The sequence below is a fragment of the Myotis nattereri genome (genome assembly GCF_964212035.1).
Source record: "Myotis nattereri genome assembly, chromosome: Y".
NCBI lineage: Eukaryota > Metazoa > Chordata > Mammalia > Chiroptera > Vespertilionidae > Myotis > Myotis nattereri.
Window position 1 is genome coordinate 3,858,812 of NC_138094.1, and position 23,366 is coordinate 3,882,177.

The 23,366-nt window shown below is 47.2% G+C and overlaps 1 protein-coding gene across 4 annotated transcripts in view; it reads left to right on the forward strand.

Annotated features, from left to right (window-relative positions):
* Positions 1-23,366, forward strand: part of LOC308512479 (gamma-taxilin-like) — a 131,922-nt gene that overhangs the window by 12,870 nt on the left and 95,686 nt on the right. For all 4 annotated transcript variants that reach the window (XM_081082211.1, XM_081082209.1, XM_081082210.1 and 1 more), the window contains 2 exons: positions 8,095-8,398; positions 10,131-10,222. In XM_081082211.1, coding sequence (XP_080938337.1) covers positions 8,110-8,398; positions 10,131-10,222 — 381 coding nt within the window. In that variant the 5' untranslated portion in view covers positions 8,095-8,109. The remainder of the gene's footprint in view (positions 1-8,094; positions 8,399-10,130; positions 10,223-23,366) is intronic.

Consider the following 23,366-nt stretch of genomic DNA (forward strand, 5'->3'; position numbering starts at 1 on the left):
TTTTAAAAATGAAAGAGGAAGAGAAGTATGAGATCCAAAAAAGATGGCATTATGTGTAAAACTTGATTCACCATTTCTGGGTATGAAGATGAAGAAAGGGGTCAAGGAGTGCAGGTAACCTCTAGAAGCTGGAAAATGCAAGGGAATAGATTTTCCCATAGAGCCTCCAAAAGGAATGTAAGATAAGATAAGTCATTAAGCTTGTGGTAATTAATTATAGAGGCAATCAGAAACATTGGCAGTAAGCAAACCTGCCCATTGCTTTAAAGGTAGAGAACATACCTGTTTTCTTCCAAAGCTGTTTACTCAATGGGCATCTTTGAAAAGATATTCAGAAACAAAGACAGTCTGTGACTGTGCTCAGAGGAGAAGCAGAAACACTGTCATGAGTCCTGGTGAATTTTCCCTGGAGTATACAATTCAAGGCCACAGTGTTTAATCTGACCAACATACATTGGAACCAGATTTGCTCATAGGATACCATCAACAGACTTCCAGCTTCAGGAAGAATCCAAGCTGCACTATTGATTTCAACTCTGTCTTCAGAGTTCCAGACCAAGCCAGCTTAACAAATCTCGTAAACAGAGTCTACCTCAGAAAGCAAGATGTCTTTCTCCCGTAAGACTCTATATTGATATTTCCAGTTGATCCAGGTACAGCAAGATGTATTCAAGAAAGTGGGGAATTTTATCATCACTTCTAACACTAGCCATAGAGTTGAGACTGATCTGAATATTATCCATTTTAGCTAAAGTTGCAGATATATCCTATTCTACTTTTTGTTGGTGAATGGCTGCCATTTTGGGGAGTCATTTGTCTCTCTGGCCATTTTCCTCAGAGAATCAATGGTAATCTTATTTTATAGAGCAATTCACATTATTTCAGGGCTGCAGGAATACTGGTTGTGTATTCTTAAACACTTGATAATCCTTTATGATGATCCCTTAGGATAGAAGACAGAGTGTTTTCTGGAGGCATGCAAGTTAATGCTTGACTTCCATATAAGAAAGGCACATCTGCTACCTCTGGAAAGAAAGTGTTGTTTATGATTGTTGGAGTTCCTCAACTGAAGTTACATCCATGTTCTCAATAGGTACATGCCTAAAATGCCTTATGGCATGGCTCCCTGGCCAACTTGTAAGCATTAGGGGTTCTAGTTGACTAATTGACTTCTATGTTGGGCCACTCAATCCAATATGTCCTGTCTGCTCATGACACAAGTTAGATAGCATTTATTTATTTCTGGAATGGTTTGGCAATAACTAGGGTAATGAGGGTGGGGGACCCATTCAGTGATGTTGCTAAGCATTTTATTTGGAAGGTGTAGAAGTTGGAGCATCCAGGGCTTTTTCCAGTTGAGGGGCAATCTGGCTAGAAGACAGTGTCATTAATTTGTTAAATCCAGGGGGCTAGCAACAGTTTTGGAGAGCCAAATTAAGACATATATTTTTATGAGGAATGCTTTAGGGGAAGTTTTGGAAGACACAGGATGACTAATGTTTCTTCTTTTCTTATACTTTTTGAATCTAAATATTACTTCCCCAGTGCCTGGATTTTTTTTTTTTTTTTTTTTAGCTCCCACAAGTATCTATTTTCAGTAACTATAACTTCACATTTTGTTCAGTCATCCCCTACTCACAGCAGTCCTTTTGTCTAGAAAGGTAATATTGCCCTTGCAGAGATCCATTATGTCCTCCTTTTAACCTGTGTGGGCCACCACAGGGAGTCTCTGTGGGCAATGTACTTAACAAATGGTCATTACTCTTCTGATCAAGGACTATGTCATTGTCATAAGACACAACCCAAGTTTGAATCTTTTAGGCCCCATTTTATGCTTCAAGAGTGTGTCTGGGTACCACAATTTTTTTTAATCCACTCATCTGCTGATGGGCTATTCCCAAATCTTAGCTATTGTAAATTGTGCAGCTATAAACATAGGGGTGAATATATCCTTTCTGATGAGTGTTTTTGATTTCTTAGGAAATACTCCTAAAAGTGGGATTACTGAAGTGGGTTAAATGGGAGTTCCATTTTTAATTTTTTGAAGAAACTCCATCCTTTTTTCCACAGTGGCTGCACCAGTCTGTATTCCCACCAGCAGTGCACGAGGGTTCCCTTTTCTCCACATCCTCTCCAGCACTTGTCATTGTTGATTTGTTGATGATAGCCAGTCTGACAGGTATGAGATGGTACCTCATTGTTGTTTTAATTTGCATCTCTCTGATGATTAGAGACCTTGAGCATTTTTTCATTTGTCTCTTGGCCATCTGTATGTCCACTTTGGAGAAGTGTCTATTTAAGTCTTTTGTCCATTTTTTAAATTGGATTGTTTGTCTTCCTATTGTTAAGTTTTATGAATTCCTTATATATTTAGTATTTTAACCATTTATCAGGTGTATCATTGCTAACTATGTTCTCCCATACAGTGGGCTCCCTTTCCATTCTGTTGATGGTTTCTTTTGCTGTGCAGGAGCTTTTTATTTTGATGTAGTCCCATTTGTTTATTTTCTTCTTAGTTTCTGTGGCCCTAGGAAATGTATCTGTAAACATTGCTATGAGAGATATCTGAGATTTTGCTGCCTGTGGTTTCTTCTAGAATTTTTATGGTTTCATGACTTACATTTAGATCTTTTATCCATTTTGAGTTTATTTTTGTGTATTGTGTCAGTAGTCTAGTTTCATTGTTTTGCATGTATCCCTCCAATTTTCCCAACACCATTTAGAGACTGTCTTGACTCCACTGTATGCTTTTGCCTCCTTTGTCAAATATTAGTTGAGCATAATGTCTTGGGTCAATTTCTGGGTTCTCTGTTCTGTTCCATTGATTGATATGCCGGTTCTTGTGCCAGTACCAGGCTTTTTAGAAAACAGTGGCTTTGTAGTATAACTTGATATCTGGTATTGTGATTCTTCCTACTTTGTTCTTTTTTCTCAAGGTTGTTACAGCTATTTGGGATCATTTTTGATTCCATATAAATTTTGTAGTGTTTGTTCTAGGTCAGTGAAATATACTGTTGGTATTTTAATAGGGATTGCATTGAATCTAGAGAGCTTTGGGTAGTTTGGCCATTTTAATAATGTTGATTCTACAAATCCATGAACACAGTATATTCTTCCACTTGTCTATGTCTTCTTTTATCTCTTTTATTTTCAATTTCCTGTAGTTTTCAGAGCACAGATCTTTTACCTCTTTGGGTAAGATTATTCCAAAGTATCTTAATTGTTTTGTTTCAGTGATAAATAGGATTTTTTTTTTTTTAGTGTCTTTGTGTTTATTATTGGGGTATAAAATGCCAGAGTGTACCATTATTAGACTACAGATTACCTAGGAGTAGAGCAGCAACCCCCATAACCTGAGGTGGTGGTCATCAATGAGGTATCCGTGACCAATAACCTAGAGAAGATTTCAAAGGTTTGATGTGCTCAAACTTTCTGGATAAGGTGAAGTCAGTAACCTTTGTGCTGTTCCCTTCCCAATCTGGAGACAACTAGGTCAAAAATGAAGAATTCCTTACTTTGTTCCCAGTCTCTGATGGTGGACATTTTGCCATGATGAACACAGTGATGAAATCCAACAAGCAATTATAGCAATCTAGGTAGTATTGGCTTGTCCTGTGACATGGTTACACTTGGTGTGGGTATCTATGTGAATGACTCAGATAATTCATTTAGGAGCTGTGATTTATTTCTTATGGTTCTAAAGAGAGAGGCCTTTAATCTGCCAGTCTGTGTAATTAACATTTACATTTCTAAATTGCAGATCACACAGCTAGGCTGTAGTAAGGTTTATCAGAAAAAATATAGGCCAGAGTAATGAGAATTAATGAGTTCTGTCTTTGCAACAGAACAGCAGGTCTATTCTTGGGCATGGGCAGACCCTTGACTTCAACCCTAGCCATCTTTCTACTTGAGGGACTAACATCAGAACTTATACAGGGTACAAAGGGAGAAATTAGTGGACATGAAGAGAGGGAGAGTTGGTCCAAAAGTATAAGGTAAGACATGTTTTCTCTTTTGCTTTTTAGCAGTTTAGAATGCTTAGCCAGCTATTTACTTCTATGCCTTAGTCTTCACTTTACAGCTTGAAGGTAAGAGTGAAAAACAGACTGAGATCAAGGATTAGTTTTGTGGTAATATTTAAAAGTTTTTCTGATTATTGTTGAAGTTAGTACTTAAATATGTTTATCTAAAAGCTTCCCAGACACCTCTCCCAAGGGTGAAACAAAGGCATATTCATGTATAGGTTTCTTAGGGAGTACTCAGAAAGGTTTGGTGGGGCCATAAGGTATTCAAAGTAATGTTTCCTCTGGCACTATAAGCCTACACTAATAAATAAGTGTGGGCTGCTGTCATTACGCTGTTGTTGACATTGGGGTGTGAGGAATGGTGGGCAGGAATTGCACAGGACTCTCCTGAAAGCAGCTGCTTTTTTAGTCACTATGCCTTCTGTTGGGCTAAGTTTTTACTTTGTGCTGTAAGTTTTCAAGATTCCAGAGTTCTTCAGAAGTTGATTGTAATAGATCCGGCCAGCACTTCATTGTTGAAAGCACAAAACCTTGGAGTTTCTAATCTATGATTATGGTAGTCCCTCCCCTTTCTTTCCTTATTTTGATTCAGAGAAACATTATCCTATCTAATAAAAGAAAAACATGGTAATTAGCCATACCCCCACTAACCTTCCCATTGGCTAATCAGGGTGATGTGCAAATTAACTGCCAGCCAAGATGGCGGCCAGCAGCCAGGAAGCTTGAAGCAAACATGAGGCTTGCTTGCTTCAGTGACGGAGGAAGCTAACGTTCCCCGCCTGCCACTGCCGGCCTCTGAGCTTGCAGTTTGAAACATTGTTACAAATATAGAAGCTAAACAAACTCCAGAAACCTGCTTTCAGCCAGCTGGGATCTCAGGGCTGGAGTTGAAACAGTGTTTCAATTATGGAACCCAAACAAACCAGATACCTGCTTTCAGCAGCTGAGGCCTAAGAGCTGGAGCCAAGCCTCAGAGCTAAAGCTGGCTCAGAATAAAAAAAGAAAAGAAAGAAAAAAAGGAGCAGTTGGGAGCTTCAGTCACCTGCCAGCCTGAAAACAGCCCGAAGACCCTCACCCAGGCTGGCCAGGCACCCCAGTGCGGACCTCCACCCTGATCCAGGACACCCTTTAGGGCAGACCAGCCGACCCCCACCCGTGCACCAGGCCTCTATCCTATATAGTAAAAGGGTAATATACCTCCCAGCACCAGGATCAGCAGAGCCGCGAGGCATCCCGGCACTGGGATCAGCGTGACAGGGGGCAGCGCCCAAACCCCCTGATCGCCCTGTGGCTTTGTGTGTGACAGGGCGGGGCCACAACCTCCCTATCTGCCCTGCTCTGTTCGTGACAGGGGAAGGCACCCCAACCCCCTGATCAGCCCTGCTCTGTGCCTGATAGGGGGGAGCTCCCCAACCTTCTGATCGCCCTGCGGTTCTCTGTGTGACAGGGTGCGGCGCCCCAACCCTCCCCTCCCACCGGCCCTGCCCTGTGTGTGATGGGTAGAGCCATAACCTCCCCATCGGTCCTGCCCTTAGTGTGACAGGGTATGGCGCCCCAACCTCCTCATGGGCCCTGCTCTGTGCGTGACAGGGGGCAGTGCCCCAACACCTCTATCGGCCCTACTCATTGAGTGACAGGGGGAGCTCCTCAACCCCATGATTGGCCCTGCTCTGTGCGTGACAGGGGGGAGCTCCCCAACCCCCTGATTGGCCCTGCTCTGTGCGTGACAGGGCGTGGCTCCACAACCTCCCCATAGACCCTGCCTTGAGTGTGACAGGGGGCGGTGCCCCAACCCCCTAATTGGCCCTACCCTGAGCGTGACTGAGGGTGGCATCACAACCTCCCGATCCACCCTGCTCTGTGCATGACAGGCGGCGGCGCCCCAACTCCCCAATCAGCCCTGCTCTGAGCCCGGGCTGCACCTAGGGATTAGGCCTGCCCTCTGCCACCCGGGAGCAGGCCTAAGCCAGCAGGTCGTTATCTCCTGAGGGATCCCAGACTGCGAGAGGGTACAGGCAGGGCTGAGGGACTCCCCTTCCCTCCCGAGTGCCCAAATTTTTGTGCACCGGGCCTCTAGTCCTATCTAATAAAAGCCTAATATGCAAATCGACCAATTGCCAAATAACTGGTGGAATCACTGGTTGTCGTAATGCACACTGATCACCCGGGGGCAGACACTCAATGCAGGAGCTGTCCCCAGCCTGCAGGCCCTAGGCCAGCCAAGGTGGTTCAGTGGGGACCTCCCAATCACTGTGCCGATCACCTCGCAGAGGGACTTGATCAGCAATGGCAGCAGGAGGCAGGGCCAGCCAGCAAGTGGGCCAGTGCCACCCCCTAATCACTCCGCTCGTCTCCACCAAGGCAGGTGCCAGCAGGGGTCTCCTGACTGCCGGGCCGGTAGCCTCACAGATTGGCCCTGATCGCTGGCCAGGCCTGGGGACTCTACCCGTGCACGAATTTCGTGCACCAGGCCTCTAGTGCTATCTAATAAAAGAGAAACATGGTAATTGGTATACGACCGCTACCCTTCCCATTGGCTAATCAGGGAGATATGCAAATTAACTGCCAGCCAAGATGGCGGCTGGCAGCCAGGCAGCTTGAAACTAACATGAGGCTTGCTTGCTTCAGTGATGGAGGACTCCAACGTTCCCCACCTGCCACTGCAGGCCTCTAAGCTGCAACTCTAAGCAAGTATGTAACAAAGATAGAAGCTAAACAAAACCCCAGAAACCTGCTTTAGTCACTGGGCTTCAGCCAGCAGGATCGCAACATTGTAAGCAAAAGCCAGAAACCTACTTTCAGCAGCGGAGGCCTAAGAGCTGGAGCCAAGCCCCAAAGCTAAAGCTGGCCCAGAATAAAAAAAGAAGAAAAAAAGGAGCGGTTGGGAGCTTCAGTCACCCCCAGCCTGAAAACAGCCCTCAGCCCCTCACCCAGACTGGCCAGGCACCCCAGTGGGGACCCCCACCCTGATCCAGGACACCCTTCAGGGCAAACCAACTGGCCCCCACCCGCGCACCAGGCCTCTACCCTCTATAGTAAAAGGGTAATATGCCTCCCAGCACAGGGATCAGCGGAGCTGTGAGGCCTCCTAGCACCGGGATCAGCGTGACAGGGTGCAGCGCCCCAACCCCCTTATCGGCCCTGCTCTGGGTGTGACAGGGTGCAGCGCCCCAACCCCCCCACCCCCTTCATGGGCCCTCTCTGTGTGTGACGGAGTAGAGCCATAACCTCCCCATCGGCCCTGCCCTGAGTGTGAGAGTGGCGGTGCCCCAACCCCCTGATCAGCCCTGCTCTGTGGGTGATAGAGGGCGGCGCCCCAATCCCCTGATGGGCCCTGCTCTGTGCGTGATAGGGGGCAGTGCCCCAACCCCCTGATTGGCCCTGCTCTGTGTGTTACAGGGTACAGAACCCCAACCCCCTGATGGGCCCTGCTCTGTGAGTGACAGGGGGCAGTGCCCCAACCCCCTGATTGGCCCTGCTCTGTGCGTGACAGGGGGTGGCTCCACAACCTCCCCATAGATCCTGCCTTGAGTGTGACAGGGGACGGTGCCCCAACCCCCCAATCGGCCCTACCCTGAGCATGACTGAGGGTGGCATCACATCCTCCGGATCGCCCTGCTCTGTGCATGACAGGGGGCGGCGCCCTAACTCCCCAATCGGCCCTGGTCTGAGCCCAACCAGGGGCTGCACCTAGGGATTGGCCCTGCCCTCTGCCACCGGGAGCAGGCCTAAGCCAGCAGGTTGTTATCTCCTGAGGGGTCCCAGACTGCGAGAGGGCACAGGCCGGGCTGAGGGACCCTCTTTTCCCCCCAAGTGCACAAATTTTTGTGCACCGGGTCTCTAGTTACTTTATAAAAAAACTTTGAAAGGGTGAAGAAACCCTGTCAAATGATGACATATACTATTAATCATACCATGTGCATATAAACATGAACAAAGTATAAACTACATGTAAAAATGAACAAACAAAATAAATAAGAAACTCTACTTTTCTGTATGGCATAGCTTTCCTCCCTTGATTAGATTTGATTTAACTGCTTGTCCCATTTGTTTTCCTTATTCTCTCTAGGTTGTGATTGGCACAATGGAAGAATCTAGAATTTGCAGACCAGGTGTAAAAGCAGATACGTTGTGTAACTCTCAGTCAAATGATATTCTTCAACATCATGACTCAAATGGTGGTGGCACGGGTAACAAACATTCACTGGAAGAGGATGAAGGCAGTGACTTTATAACAAAAAACAGGAATTTGGTGAGCCGAGCATACTGCATGCAAGAGTCAAGAGAGAAGCCTCCTGGGCCTAAATCTGGAATAGAGCCTTCTGATAGTCAGCAAGGTTCAGAGTGCAACAGGAACAAAGAAAGAACTTTAGGTAATACTCTCTGCTTAATGGTTGAACATTTTTATACACAGCTCATTTACTTATGTTTTCTACAGCACATATATAATTATGGAATATGGCAAGGTTTGAGGTTGATGTTACTTAGCTACTACATCTGTTTTCTTTGGTCAGGTCAGTGTGCCTGTCTGCTACAATTCCATGCAGGAGGTGAACAAAGCAGAGTAGGAATCTTAGTTATAGGAACCATGGTTATTTTTCTCTGAATTATCAAAAATTATTTTTTCTGAAAATATCGGTGACCAGTTTTGCAGAATTAGTATTAGATTTGCCTTGTTATTTGATCTTTTAAAGTAATCCAACCAGTAATTACTGTTAAAATTATATATGTTTCATTTATTTAAAGGATATTCACTAAAATTTAAAAATGATATGTTATCTGTTGTTTAAAAAGTGGACTAATAAGAGTGGATTTTAAGGTATGTTTTCCTTCCTACTGCTGTATTAGTTTGACAGTAATTAGAATGTGGTATGTTAAATGTCATGGAAAAAATCTGAAATCTTTATTTTGCCATACTGTTTGCCCCTCAGTATTGTATTCCAATTATATGTAATAGTTATCTTGTCAATTTTACTGACTTCTGTGCATGATTATATCCAGGATTTTCTTTCTTTAATCTATCCTTAAGCATATAAGAAGTATTTATAACCTCTTGCAAACAAGACCAATATCTTCAAAAATAAGAGCCCTAATACTGTTTGTAAAATACAGTTTCACATTAAATTTTTTGTTTTAAATAGAGTTTAAAGCCTTCAGAAAAGTTCAGTTTACTTTTTACTTCTATTTGTTACACATTTAGTAATTATATTCCTCTTTTTATTTGGACTTGAATTTAATAAGAAAAGGTTTTAGTGCTAAAATTTTATATGAATAGGAAATTACTCATTTTGAAGTCACTCTGTTCTTCCCTTCCATATCCATAGAAGTCTATAAAGTATACCACCTATCAAAGTTATCTTCAGATTAATAAAAAGAAAAATATTTTACATACAAGAGTGAATATTTTAGCAAATAAATAGGTCCTACCCCCAGATCAAGAAATAAAAATTTTATTGTTTAGTTTCTCACAGTATTTCAGCCCCCCTTTTTTTCCCCCACCAAAGTTTTTAAAGTACTATTTTAAAACTCTTTCCTCAAGGGATGAGCTAATTTATCTTCCTTTTTTTTTTTTTGGCACTATACTTGGTTAATACCAAGATATGCTTAGTAAGTAAATAATCAGAAAACACAACTCAGGAAAAATGTTGTGTAATAATGGATTATGTGCATTTTAGATACAGGCAGAGTGTGTACTTGCTTTTTGAACCTTCTTGTATATTTGTTCCTGATAGGAGGAAGTTCTTAAAAACATTCACATCCTTTAGGAAAATATCTTAACTTGGAATCAGTGATTTGTGTTTTTAAACTTTCAATAAGTGTTTTTAATCAGTGACTAGTGTTTTTAAACTTTCAATAAGTGTTACTACTGTTTAAGTGTCAGTTAGTTAATACCTACCAGAATTAGAAGGTAAGTGAAGAAATTTGGGTATGGGGCTACTAAATCACAATTTGAAAGTAGTTTCTATAATTTAGGAGGTGAATCTCTATACCTAATTATATAGCCTAAAGTTATATTCTGGGTGTCTGAACATAAGTTTTATTTGGAATTTACAGATTGTTTTAATATTAACTTCTGGTACTTTTCTTCTTTTATTTTATTATTAGGAAAAGAAGTATTATTATTGATGCAAGCCTTAAATACTCTCTCAACTCCAGAGGAGAAGCTGGCAGCTCTCTGTAAGAAATATGCTGATCTTGTGAGTATAAGGGAGCAGGGCTCATGTAAAATATGTCAAAATGCACATCTGCTTGATAAACTTTTAATGTATAATTTTGATATAGCTTTAAATGTAAATAATATTTTATTACAGAATTAAGGGGAGGATCTAATTTTTTAGAACTGAAGTTGGTTGTATGGCCTTGTTTTATGATAGGATATGTTGAAACATAGTAATGCTTTTGAGATGTTAAATGATCTCCTAAAACTCAATAAGCCTCAAACATTTCTAGGTCAGCATTTTCATTTGTATATTTACTTGTCTCTCTGTTGGGAGTGAATATGTTCTGTATTTAAATTCAGAAATTCTATACATAACTGCATATTAGAGGTGAAAGCTTTAAACCATTTTGATTGATTGTGAGTCCTATGAAATAGTTTAGCATGCCAGTTTTCAACGAGAGTGCTGCTGTAGGCACATTGGTGTACCTCAACAATTTTTTAGACATGAAATACCAGACTAATTTAGTCAGTGCACTGACCTTTGGTCCCCTAGACTAGAAAAAATGACAACCAACATAAGAGCCTCTTGTGAACTTTTTACTCTTAAAAAGTGTGAATTAGACTTATACCTTTTTTCGTTTTTGTCAGATTATTTGGTGTACTGCAGAATGTTAGTAACTAGTTTATGTGTGCCATTAGATGAAAAAGATTGAAAATCTCTGCTATACTGGAATAGCCAGATGATTAAAATCAAAAGAGCAGTTTTTATGAAAGATGGAAATAAAAAAAGAGGAAGAAAAAAAGATAAATAAAGGAGTGAAAATTAGGTAGGAAAAGTAGTAAAATACGTAAAGTAGTGGACTTGGTGATATGACAGATGCAGCCAGCCATGAAAGGATTAGGGGGGGAAATAATTAGCAAAGTGGCCCATGACAGTCCTTTTCAAACTTATGCAGGTCACTTGGGTATCTTGTTAAATTGCATATTCTGATTCAATATGTGTAAAAAGATTAAAGTGATATGAGGTGGATTGGAGGAGATGGCTAAGATACTGCATTCTAAAAAGTTCCCAGGTGATGGCCCAAACTGCTGGTCCAGGGCCTAGAACAACAGGTTCATCAATCAAGTGGTGTTTTATTTACTTATTTACAATTTTGTGGGGCATAAGGAAGAGCATATGGTAAGTATGAATTACTGAATTTATTTTAGGAAGTGATACATTATAGCTTCTCTTTGGTTTAGTTTTATCCCTATGAAGAGCAGTAATTCTTGGGAATAATAAGAGATACATATGCTTTGGTTTAAAAAATGTTTTAAAACACTTTCCGTAAAACAATAGTTATGATATATAACCGAGTATACTACCTTGGGAGTATATCCCTGTCAAAAAAACAATAGAGCCACATGGAGATCAGAAAGACAGATAGACCCCACCCAATAGCAATGACCCACTTTGAGAGGGAATTCACAAATTTGGAGCTTCTCCTTGAGAAAAGGGATTGTATCTCACATCAAGCACAACAGCTTTGTGGGATGCACCTTTTATGGCTGGCTGGATCTGCCATATTATCAGTCCACTAGTTAGCTTTTTATTCTGCTACTTTTCTACCTAAATTGAACTCCTTTATCCATTTATCTTTTATTTTTGTCTTTTTTATCACTGCCCATTTGACTTTCATCATGTGGCTATTTCAATGGAAACTGTCGTATATATCCAAAACATCTGGCTTTAAAAACCAGTGGAGATTCTGATCTAGGACATCCAAAAGACTGTAGTAAATGAGAAATAGGTCTTAAAAGGCTCATGCACAGACTCTCTAGACCTAGTTGCAGTGCAGAAGCAGCTGTTTGAATAGTGTTCAGAATTTTTGTGATGACATTCATTCCATTAATTTAAGATCATGGTCCTAATCTTTTCTTTTTCCATTCATTCATTTATTTTTTTATTCATTCACTAGAGGCTGGGTGCATGAAATTTGTGCATGGGTATGGTCCCCATGCCTGGCCAGCGTTCAGGGTCAATCTTTGGGGCGGCCAGCAGAATGATTGCAGCCCCCACTTGCATCTGCCTTGGCCCGGCTCCTCCTGCTCACCTGCCCCACCATCCCACCGCGTTCTCTCTCTCGTTGGGCCCATAGCGGTCAGCAGTGCCTCCACAGCCACCTGCTGCCAGCGCCGCATTGCCGATATTTGCTGTGTTCCGCGCTGCCCCCTGGGGGTCAATGTACATCTAACTCCTGGTTGGTCAAATTCCTGTCCTTGGGGACAGTTTGCATATTAGCCTTTTATTATATAGGACTAGAGGCTCGGTGCACAAAAATTTGTGCACTCGGGGGGAGGGGGGTCCCTCAGCCCGGCCTGTGCCCTCTCGCAGTCTGGGACCCCTCGGGAGATAACAACCTGCTGGCTTAGGCCTGCTCCTGGGTGGCAGAGGGCAGGCCCAATCCCTAGGTGCAGCGCCTGGTCGGGCTCAGAGCAGGGCCGATTGGGGAGTTAGGGCGCCGCCCCCTGTCATGCACAGAACAGGGCAGATTGGGAGGTTGTGATGCCACCCTCAGTCACGCTCAGGGTAGGGTCGATTGGGGGATTCGGACACCACCCCCTGTCACACTCAAGGCAGGGTCAATGGGGAGGTTGCGGCGCCACCCCCTGTCACACACAGAGCAGGGCCAATGAGGAGGTTGGGGCACTGCCCCCTGTCACTCACAGAGCAGGGCCCATCAGGGGGGTTGGGGCTCCGTACCCTGTCACACACAGAGCAGGGCCCATCAGGGGGTTGGGGAGCTCCCCCCTGTCACGCACAGAGCAGGGCCGATAGGGGAGTTGGGGCACCGCCCCGTGACACACAGAGCAGGGCGGATCAGGGGGTTGGAGCGCCACCCTCTATCACTCCCAGAGCAGGGCCCATCAGGGGGTTGGGGTGCTGCTACTGTCACACTCAGGACAGGGCCCGAGGGGGCGGGGGTGGGGCGCCGCACCCTGTCGCACAAAGAGCAGGGCCGATCAGGGGGTTGGGGCGCTGCACCCTGTCACACACAGAGCCGCTGGGCGATCAGGGGGTTGGGGAGGTCCCCCCTATCAGGCACAGAGCAGGGCTGATCAGGAGGTTGGGGTGCCTTCTCTTGTCACGAACAGAGCAGGGTGGATAGGGAGGTTTTGGCCCTGCGCACTGTCACACACAGAGCCACAGGGCGATCAGGGGGTTTGGGTGCTGCCCCCTGTCACGCTGATCCCGGTGCTGGGAGGCCTCGCGGCTCCGCTGATCCTGTTGCTGGGAGGCATATTACTCTTTTACTATATAGGATAGAGGCCTTGTGCACGGGTGGGGGCTGGCTGGTTTGCCCTGAAGGGTGTCCTGGATGAGGGTGGGGGTCCCCATTGGGGTGCCAGGCCAGCCTGGATGAGGGGTTGATGGCTGTTTGCAGCTCGTCACACACCTTTCAGGGTGGGGGTCCCCACTGGGGTGCCTGGCCAGTCTGGGTGAGGGGCTGAGGGCTGTTTTCAGGCTGGGACTGAAGCTCCCAACCGCTCCTTTTTTGTTTTTTCTTTTTTTATTCTGGGCCAGCTTTAGCTCTGAGGCTTGGCTCCAGCTTTGAGGCCTCAGCTGCTGAATGTAGGTATCTGGTTTGTTTAGGTTCTATAATCGAAACTCTGTATCCACTGCAGCTCTGAGATCCCGGCTCACTGAAAGCAGGTTTCTGGGGTTTTGTTTAGCTTCTATCTTTGTTACAATGTTCACACTGCAGGCTCAGAGGCCGGCAAGGCAGGCGGGGAACGTTGGAGTCCTCCATCACTTAAGCAAGGAAGCCTCATGTTAGTTTCAAGCTGCCTGGCTGCCAGCCGCCATCTTGGCTGGCAGTTAATTTGCATATCTCCCTGATTAGCCAATGGGAAGGGGGTAGCGTTCGTATGCCAATTACCATGTTTCTCTTTTATTAGATAGGACTAGAGGCCTGCTGCACGAAATTCGTGCCCTGGGGGGTGGGGGTTTCTTCAGCCCAGCCCGCCCCTCTCACAGTCCGGGAGCCCTCAATGGATGTCCTACTGATGGCACAGTCTGGCAGCAGAGGCTCAGAGCAGGCATCCCGTGTGTGTGTGTGTGTGTGTGTGTGTGTGTGTGTGTGTGTGTGTATGTGTATGTGTCTGCTGGGGCCTGCCCCCAGCTGCGCCTCATAGGCTGTGAGCAGTTGCCGTGTGTGTGTTTGTCCCCACTGGTGGTCTGCTCCCAGCCACATTGGAGGCTCAGAGTAGGCACTGTGTGTGTGTTTGTGTGTGTGTGTCTGCAGGCACCCCGCTCTGTTGATCTCTCAGGCTCCTGGCCTCCACTGCATGTTGTACTCTCCCTTGAGTTGTGGCCAGGTTGGAGTGCCCTTTCCTGCTATGGGATTGCCGGGGTGACCCAGGGACAGGCGCACATTGGGACTGGCTGCAGGCCACCCTTTCCTGCTCTGAGATCGCCACAGCGATCCACAGGCAGGCGCACACAGGGGCTGGCTGCAGGCCCTCCTTTCGTGCGTTGGGATCACTGCGGTGACCCAGGGGCAGGCTCACAGAGGGGCTGGCTAGGGGCCGCCCTTTCCTGCTATCTGATTGCTGTGGTGATCCCATGGGCAGGTGCACACGGGGGATGGCTAGAGACCGCCCTTTCCTGCAGTGGGATCGCCAAGGGGACCCAGGGGCAGGCATGGGGGCTGGCTAGAGGCCGCCCTTTCCTGCTGTGGAATCTCCGGTTGCTGATCTAGGGCAGGTGCGGCCAGGGAAGAGGCGGGCGCCCGCCTCTTCCCTGCCCCCCTCTGGCTTCTCCAATCACCAGCAGGGAGGTGGGCAAAGGCACCCAGTTCTCTCATCCAGGGCCAGGGGCAGTGCCTCCCGGCTCTTGCCTGCCGCCTGTGTTTCCAAGCACCGTCCTTCCACTATGGCCTCCCATCATTGTGCCTATGTATGCAAATTACCACCATCTTTGTTGGCAGTTAATTTGCATATAGCCCTGAGTAGCCAATGGGAAGCGTAGCAGAGGTACGGTTAATTACCCTTTTTGTTTTTTATTATATAGGACTAGAGGCCTGGTGCACAAAAATTTCTGCACTCGGGAAGGGGGTCCCCTCAGCCTAGCCTGCGCCCATTCACAGTCCAGGACCCCTTGGGGGATGTCCACATGTCGGCTTAGGCCCACTCCCCGGGGGATCAGGCCTAAGCTTGCAGTCAGACATGCTTCTAGCAGCCAGGGAGCCCTCGGGGGATGTCGGACTAAAGGCTTAGGTCCCCAAGAGATCAGGTTTAAACCATTAGTTGGACATTCTTAGTGCTGCCACGGAGGTGGGAGAGGCTCCTGGCACCACCACTGCGCTGGCACCACCATGAGCCAGCTTCTGGCTGAGTGGCACTCCCCATATGGAAGTGCACTGACCACCAGGGGGCAGCTCCTGCATTGAGCATCTGTCCCCTGGTGGCCAGAGCGCATCATAGCAACAGGCCATTCTGCCATTCAGTCAATGTGCATATTAGCCTTTTATTATTATTATATAGGATGTCCCTATCTCCCTCCTTTGTTCCCCTCTACCCAGCTCTTGCCCCTCAATTCTCTCTGGCCATCACCATACTGTTGTCTGTGTCCATGGGTTGTGCATATATTTTCTTTGGCTAATCCCTTCTTTAAATTCACTTTTTTAAATTGTATTTTCAGATAAGTGCTTATAACTGGACTATTATATATTTTCTTTTTTTTTCTAAATATATATTTTATTGATTTTTTACAGAGAGGAAGGGAGAGAGATAGAGAGTTAGAAACATTGATGAGAGAGAAACATCGATCAGCTGCCTCCTGCACACTCCCCACTGGGGATGTGCCCGCAACCCAGGTACATGCCCTTGACTGGAATCGAACCCGGGACCCTTCAGTCCGCAGGCTGACGCTCTATCCACTGAGCCAAACCGGTCTCGGCTATTATATATTTTCTATTATATCATTTAGAATTAAGATATTTTTTAATTGAACCCTTGTAAATTTTAGCGCAATTTAATAAATTATGCTAGAAGCAATTAGGAGATTTTTCATGTAATGCAGATACACTTCAATTAATATTTTATTATTTAAACTTTTTAATATTTTAATTTGAAATAATCTTATACATCTAAAAAAACTATAAAATATTACAGCATATTATATGTACCCTTCACCCAATTTCTTATGTGTTAATAATTTAAACATAACCATTATACAACTAACAGAATTTGGAATATATTTTTTTTATAATCTCTTTAATGTTACTTAATCCATTTACTTTGTTTTTGTTAATATTCACCCAAGGATATTTTTCCATTGAATTTTAGAGAGGGTGAAGGGAAAGGGAGAGACACATTGATTGGTTGCTTCCTGCACATGCTTTGATAGGGACTGGGGATCAAGCCAGCAACTGAGGTACATGCCCTTGACTGGAATTGAACCTGGGACCCTTCAGTCCGTGGGCTAATGCTCTATCCACTGAGCAAAACAGGCTTCAGCTTAATTCATTTACTTTTAATCTATATGTGAATTTATATTTAAAGTGGGTTTTGTTTTTGATTCACCCTCATAATCTGTCCTTTAATTGGTGCATTTATGCCACTGACTTTCAGAGTGCTTACTGATAGAGTTACTACCATATCAGGCGGCTTCTGGGGCTTCTGGGTCCTTCCCTGCCTTGCCTTTTTTTCTAAGACATTTAAATTTATTTAAAAGAAGCCAATATACAGGATATAAAGGGTATGATATTTACAACAGTACAGTAAATAGGTTGGTTTCCCGGTAGGATCAGTAGTCTTTCAGTGAACATTAACCCCCTTTTCCCTTGATGCACGACCCAGCTGGCAGACAAACAGCAACAGTGGGGTGGGATGGTACTGCAGGATAGAAAGTCTCCCCGAAGGGATTAAAAATCACGTAGATGCTAAAATGTCCATGAAGGGGTCTTGGGGGTGAGGGATGCCTCCGCCTCATTCCTCTGAGGGCTTGGCAGCAGGAATGCTGAGGGATTTGCCCCAAACTAACACACGGCCCACCCTGAGCCTGTAAATCTTTCACCCATGGAATATTCCCTTCCTGAGAGAATCAGCCCTAATTCCTCAGCCAGTGCCTGGAGGAGCTGTCCTGGCCGTGGGCACAGCCAGGACTGCAGACATTTCATGGCATTTCCACTCCCACTCCAGCTGCCTAACAACTCTGCACTGCTCCCCTCGCCCACCTCCCTCGTCACCCCATCAGGACACCATGCACAGGAGGGTACACTGGTTTTCCCGTGCACATTGGGAGCTGGCTGTTTCTGATTTCTGGAGTAAAAAGGGTCGGGTAAGGTCTCTGCTTGGCAAGAAGTTCTGTAACAGAGCCACTGAACACACCCACCTCCTCCGGCCCTCAGAGCTCATTTCTCCAGCAGAACTGAAGGGAAGGCCATGTATACCCTTATGTCCCTCACCCTTCACATGCCCAGAACCATTAGTGTCACACTTCCTAATTCCTATCACTGTATTTCATTAGTGCCATACTGTTTTACTAATCATGAATCTAAACAGATTGGTTCAAAAGGAGATCCTTCTATTTTTAAAGTAGCTGGGGGCTTCTGGGGGAAGGCCTTGCCTTGCAGCCTGGACCCACTGATGAGTGGATCCCGGGCCCCAAGGCAAGACTCGCTGCAGGGGCTTCTGGGGGCGGGCCTTGTCTTGCAGCCCGGACCAGCTGATGGGCAGTTCCCGGGCCTCAAGGCAAGACCTCCTGCTGGGGAAGGGCCTTGCCTTGCAGCCCGGACCCACTGATTTGCGGTTCCCAGGGCGCAAGGCAAGACCAGCTGCTGGGAGCAGGCCTTGTCTTGCAGCGCTGACCTGCTGATAGGCAGTTCCCAGGCTCAAGGCAAGACTGGCTGCTGAGGCTTCTGGGGGCGGTCCCCACTGGGGTGCCTGGCTAGTCTGGGTGAGGGGCTGATGGCTGTTTTTAGGCTGCCCGCACCCCCTTTAGGCTGGGCGTCCCCACTGAGGTGCCTGGCCAGTCTGGATGAGGGGCTGAGGGCTGTTTTCAGGCTGGTGGGCAACTGAAGCTCCCAGCCTCTCCTTTTTTTCTGTTTTTTTTTTTTTTTTTTTTTTTTTTATTCTGGGATTTATTTACCTTCTATGGCTGTCACTGGAGCTGAGAGCTGGCTTTAGCTCTGAGGCCGGCTCCAGCTTGAGGCCTCGGCTGCTGAAAGCAAGTTATCTGGGCTTTGTTTAGCTTCTATAATTGCAACATTGTTGCATCTGTAGCTCAGAGCTGGGCTGCCGCAGGCTGGGACATTGGCTTCCGCCGTTACTGGAGCAAGCAAGCCTCCTGTTTGCTTCAGCTGACTGGCTGCCGGCTGCCATCTTGGTTGGCAGTTAATTTGCATATCCTGCTGATTAGCCAGTGGGAAGTGCTTGGGGGGTATGGTCAATTTGCATTTTTCTCTTTTATTAGTGTAGATGCCCTGTTCTTGAATCAACGAATTTGTGCACCTTGAAAGGAACTGTAGGCCGCGAGGCTGCAGTGGGCACAGGAGCGGTCCTCGGCACATTCTCTGCCCTCCCCCTGGACACTCCTGCCATGGCTCCTGATCCCCTGCCTTCTCTCAGCCCTGCTCCCATTGCCGCTACTCCCATGTGCTGATGGGACTGGCCCCACTTGCACCTGCTGTTGGTGTGGATCAATTGGGGCCAGCACCAGCAGCAGGTGTGAGCAGCAGCTCTGGTGCTGGCTGCAGGTGTGAGCACTAGGCGGGATCATGGCCTGTGGAAGCAAAGAATTTTTAATAATCACACACACACACACATTATGGCATAATACAATGTGTCCTCCAAAGTATGTATACACACACTTTGAATAATTATAAAGGCAGTGATTATTAAAATACATTTCATTTTCAAAGTTGATCTATCACTTATTAAAATGTGTATGCATTTTTTGGGAACATCCTGTATACCTAATGCTGATTATGTATATGAATGGCAATGTCAGGTGGTAAGTTTTGAATTTGTAGAAGTGATGCAAGAGAGTGTTGCAGGAATTTAGAAGGAAGTCATGTCAGTGTGAGATCGTGTGATTGGGAAAGGAGGATCTGCCCCTGTAAAGGAGGTGGGACACTGACTAGCCCTGAATGATGAGAAGTGAGCAGAGATTTGAGAGGAAGGAAGAGTATTAGCTTCCTATTATACTTACTAAGCAAGAATGTTATTAATATCTCTAAGCCTATATGAAAGATAGCAGGGTGGCAAAGCATGGCCAGGGATTAAAGCTATTATTATTTTTTTTAATCTTTATTGTTGAAAGTATTCCATATGTCCCCTTTCCCCCACTTAATAACCCCTTATGACTCATCCCCCCCACTCAGAGACTTCTTAACCAATATTTTTAAAAACTTTTTTCAATATATGTGTTTGTGTGTGTGTCCCAATCCGGGACACCTCGGGGCAGATGGCTCCTAACTGCTCACCTGCCTACTGGCCTGATCTCCCTAACTGCTCTCCCCTGCCGGCCTGATCGCCTCTAACCGCCTCTGCCTCAGCCCTGCTACCATGGTTTTGTCTGGAAGGACATCCAGAAGGTCGTCTGGAAGATGTTCAGTCTAAATAGCATATTACCTTTTTATTAGTATAGATGCCACCTTGTCCTAAAAATGCAGGTTGTTAGCAGGTTTTCCTATCATGGAAGGGGAGCCCGCAATAGCATCCTTGGTTCTGACCAGGGCTTTTGCACTCATGCTTTATCTCAGCAGATGAGATTCCTAGAAGACCCTTGGATGTACCTTGAACATTTCTACCGATTTTGCCATATCATCCTCCAAAAATGTTGAACCACCTTAAACTCCCATCATCAACCATGCATGTGCCCTCTGTCCTACTTTGATGCCAATATTGATTTCCTCCTAGAAGCTTCCCTCTCCTCAGCCGGGACTGCTTGGTACTTGAGCCAAACTCACTGTTCAGCCTGGGACTTTATTTCCCGAGATAGAATTATGTGGGAGGAAAAATAGTTTTCCCCTACGCTTCTGAGTTCTTAGCGGAGGCCCTTGTAATGAAAGACAGATTACAAAGAGAAAAACTAAAGTTCATTAACATGTGTACCTCATGTATATGTGGGAGATCCCAGGGAAAAATGAATAACTCCCCAAGGTGGCTTAGAATCCAGATTTAAATACCTTCTTCCTTGTGAAAGGGGATGGGATATGTAGGCCTCTTAGAGGAGAGTACATGATTTTTAGGAAAGATGAATGGGGGTGGAGGGAGATAGTTTGTAACAAAGTTTGGGTGTGATGTCAACTTCTAGTCTCCTGTCCTGTGACAGGAGTCAGTCTTCACTGGCTGATGACACTTTTCCCATTGAGGGAACCTTTTGGTGGTCATGCGGTCCAATTTTAGGCAGAACAGGAGACTTCAATGAAAGCCTCTCCTTGCATTTCCTGTTTTTCAAGCATCTGCAGCTCAAGATCATCAATATAACAACATGGCATATCTTGCGGTGGCCTGTTCTCTGACCTTCAGAATAAACCCAACAAAAGCTTGTTTCCTCTCTTAGATGATTTGCCACAGAAGTGTTATTCCCTGGAGATAGTATTCTGACCAGACCTTCCTAGGAGTGATCATAACATACCCTGTGCTTGTAGAAAGGTGTGGGCCATATCACTAAATAAATTAGGGTCAGTTTTCTCATTTTGTGGAAAGGGAAATAAACTTGCGATAGTTTATTTACCTTTCCACAGATTTCCTGTGGGTTTGTGTCTCTGCTGCAGCCCCAGTGGCTCCAGCGTCTCTACAGCCCCGGGGCTAGGGGTGGCAGGGTGCTGGGCTTCACTGTAGGCTGTGTCTCTACTCCCCTGACCACAGCAGCCCCAGTGTGGAGGTGGGGCTTGGAGGTGCTGGGTAAAGGCCCCCCTGAGGGCTATGTCTCTGTTACTCCGGCTCCAGCGGCCCCAGCGCCACCATGGCTGGGGCTTGGAGCTGCGGGTGCCGGGCCCCCCTGTGGGCTTGTGTCTCTGCTCCTCTGACCCCAGCGCCTCCACAGCCGTGGGGCTTGGGGCCGCTAGGTGCTGGGCCCCCCTGCAGGCTGTGTCTCTGCTCTTCTGACCCCAGCGCCCAGGCGGGGATTTGGGCTGCTGGGTGCCAGCCCCCTTGAGGGCTGTGTCTCTGCTCTTGGGGCCCCAGAGCCTCTGTGGTCACGGGGCTTGGAGCTGATGGATGCCGGCACCCCTGTGGGCTGTGTCCCTGCTCCTCTGACCCCAGCACCGCCATGGCTGCAGGGCTTGGAGCTGCTGGGTGCTGGGTCCCCTGCGGACTTTGTCTCTGCTCCTCTGGCCCCAGCGGCCCCAGATCGCCGTAGCTGCGGGGCTGGGAGCTGCTGGGTGCCAGGCCCCCTTGAAGGCTTGTGTCTATGCTCCGCTGCCCTGGCGACAGCGGTGACCAAGCAGGCCCAGAGGCCCTCCACCAGCGGGTTGGGGCAGGACACCTGCGTGGTCGCCATGGCAATGATGCAAGCCTCTTGGTCCAGTCTCCACCATCATTTGTTGCAGAGTGATGGCTAATTTGCATATTAATCTTTTATTAGATAGGACTAGAGACCTGGTGCAGGAATTCGTGCATGGGGGGTCCCTCAGCCCAGCCTGCATCCTCTGTAATCTGGGACCCCTCAGGGGATGTCCATCTGTCTCTCACAATCTAGGACCACTGGCTTCTAACTGCTTGCCTCCCTGATTGCCCATAACCCCTCTGCCTGCCTGCCTGATTGCCCCTTAACAACTATGCCTGCCTGCTTGCCCCCAACCACCTCTGCCTGCCTGCCTGATGGCTTCTAACTGCACCCCTGCTGGCCTGATCACACTTAACCACCTCTGCCTCGCACTGCACCTGAGTGAGCCCCAGGCTTCCCTCCCTCTGGCTGGCTGCAGGCACCCAGGACCTTGGCCAGCTTCGCCTGGGCTGGCCACAGCCACAGGGGACCGGGGGTGGGTGGCTACTCCCAGGCCACAGCCGCAGGCACCCTGGAACGCGGGGTGGGTGGCTTGTCCCTCTCCCAGGCCGCAGCCAGGCTGGTCCCCATTGCTCTCTCATGAGCTCATTTGTGCATTTGTGCCTGGCTGGTCCCCATTCTTCTCTCCCCAGTGTTGAGTGTCTGAGCCATTATGGTGTTAGGGTGTGACAGCCATTTGCATATTAGCTATTTATTATATAGGACTAGAGGCCCGGTGCGCAAAAATTTGTGCACTCATGGGGGGTCCCTCAGCCCAGCCTGTGCCCTCTCACCATCTGGGACCCCTTGGGGGATGACCACATGCTGGCTTAGGCCCGCTGCCTGGGGGATTGGGCCTAAGCTGGCAGTCAGACATCCCTCTGGCAGCCTGGGAGCCCTCAGGGGATGTCCACTTGCCAGCGGGGAGCAGGCCTAAACTGCAGTAGGACACCCTTAGCGCTGCTGAGGAGGCGGAAGAGGCTCCCATCACCACTGCTGTACTGGCAGCCATCAGCCTGACTTGTGGCTGAGCAGAGCTCCCTGCTGTGAGAGCACACTGACCACCAGAGGGCAGCTCCTGCATTGAGCATCTGCCTCCCGGTGGTCACTGTGTGTCATAGTGACCAGTCATTCCCAGTTCTGCTGTTAGGGACAATTTGCATATTACCTTTTTATTATATAGGAGTGCCTGGCCAACCTGGGTGAGGGGCTGATGGCTGTTTGCAGGCTGGCCACAGCACCTTCAGTGTGTTGATCCCCACTGGGGTGCCTGGCCAGCCTGGGTGATGGGCTGAGGGTCGTTTTCAAGCTGGCCACACCCCCTTCAGGGTGCGGGGTGGGGGGTTCCTGTCCAGTCTGAGTGAGTAGCTGATGGCAGTTTGCAGGCTGGCCAAGCCCCCCAGAGCAGACCCTCACCCCATGAGGGTGTGGCCAGCCTGAGTGAGTGGCTGATGGCTGTTTGCAGGCTGGTCACAGCCCCTTCAGGATGGGGGTTTTGGTTGGGATTCCTGGCCAGCCTAGGTGAGGGGCTGATTGCTGTTTGTAGGCTAGCCAGGGCCTCCAGCCACCCAAGCTCCCAGTGGAAGCTGGCTGGAAACAGGTAGGATTTATTTGTCTGGGATTTATTTGTCTTCTATAATTGAAACCTTGTTGCCATGAGCGGAGGCCGCAGCTGGCCCAGGGCTGGCGGGAAGCTTGGCTT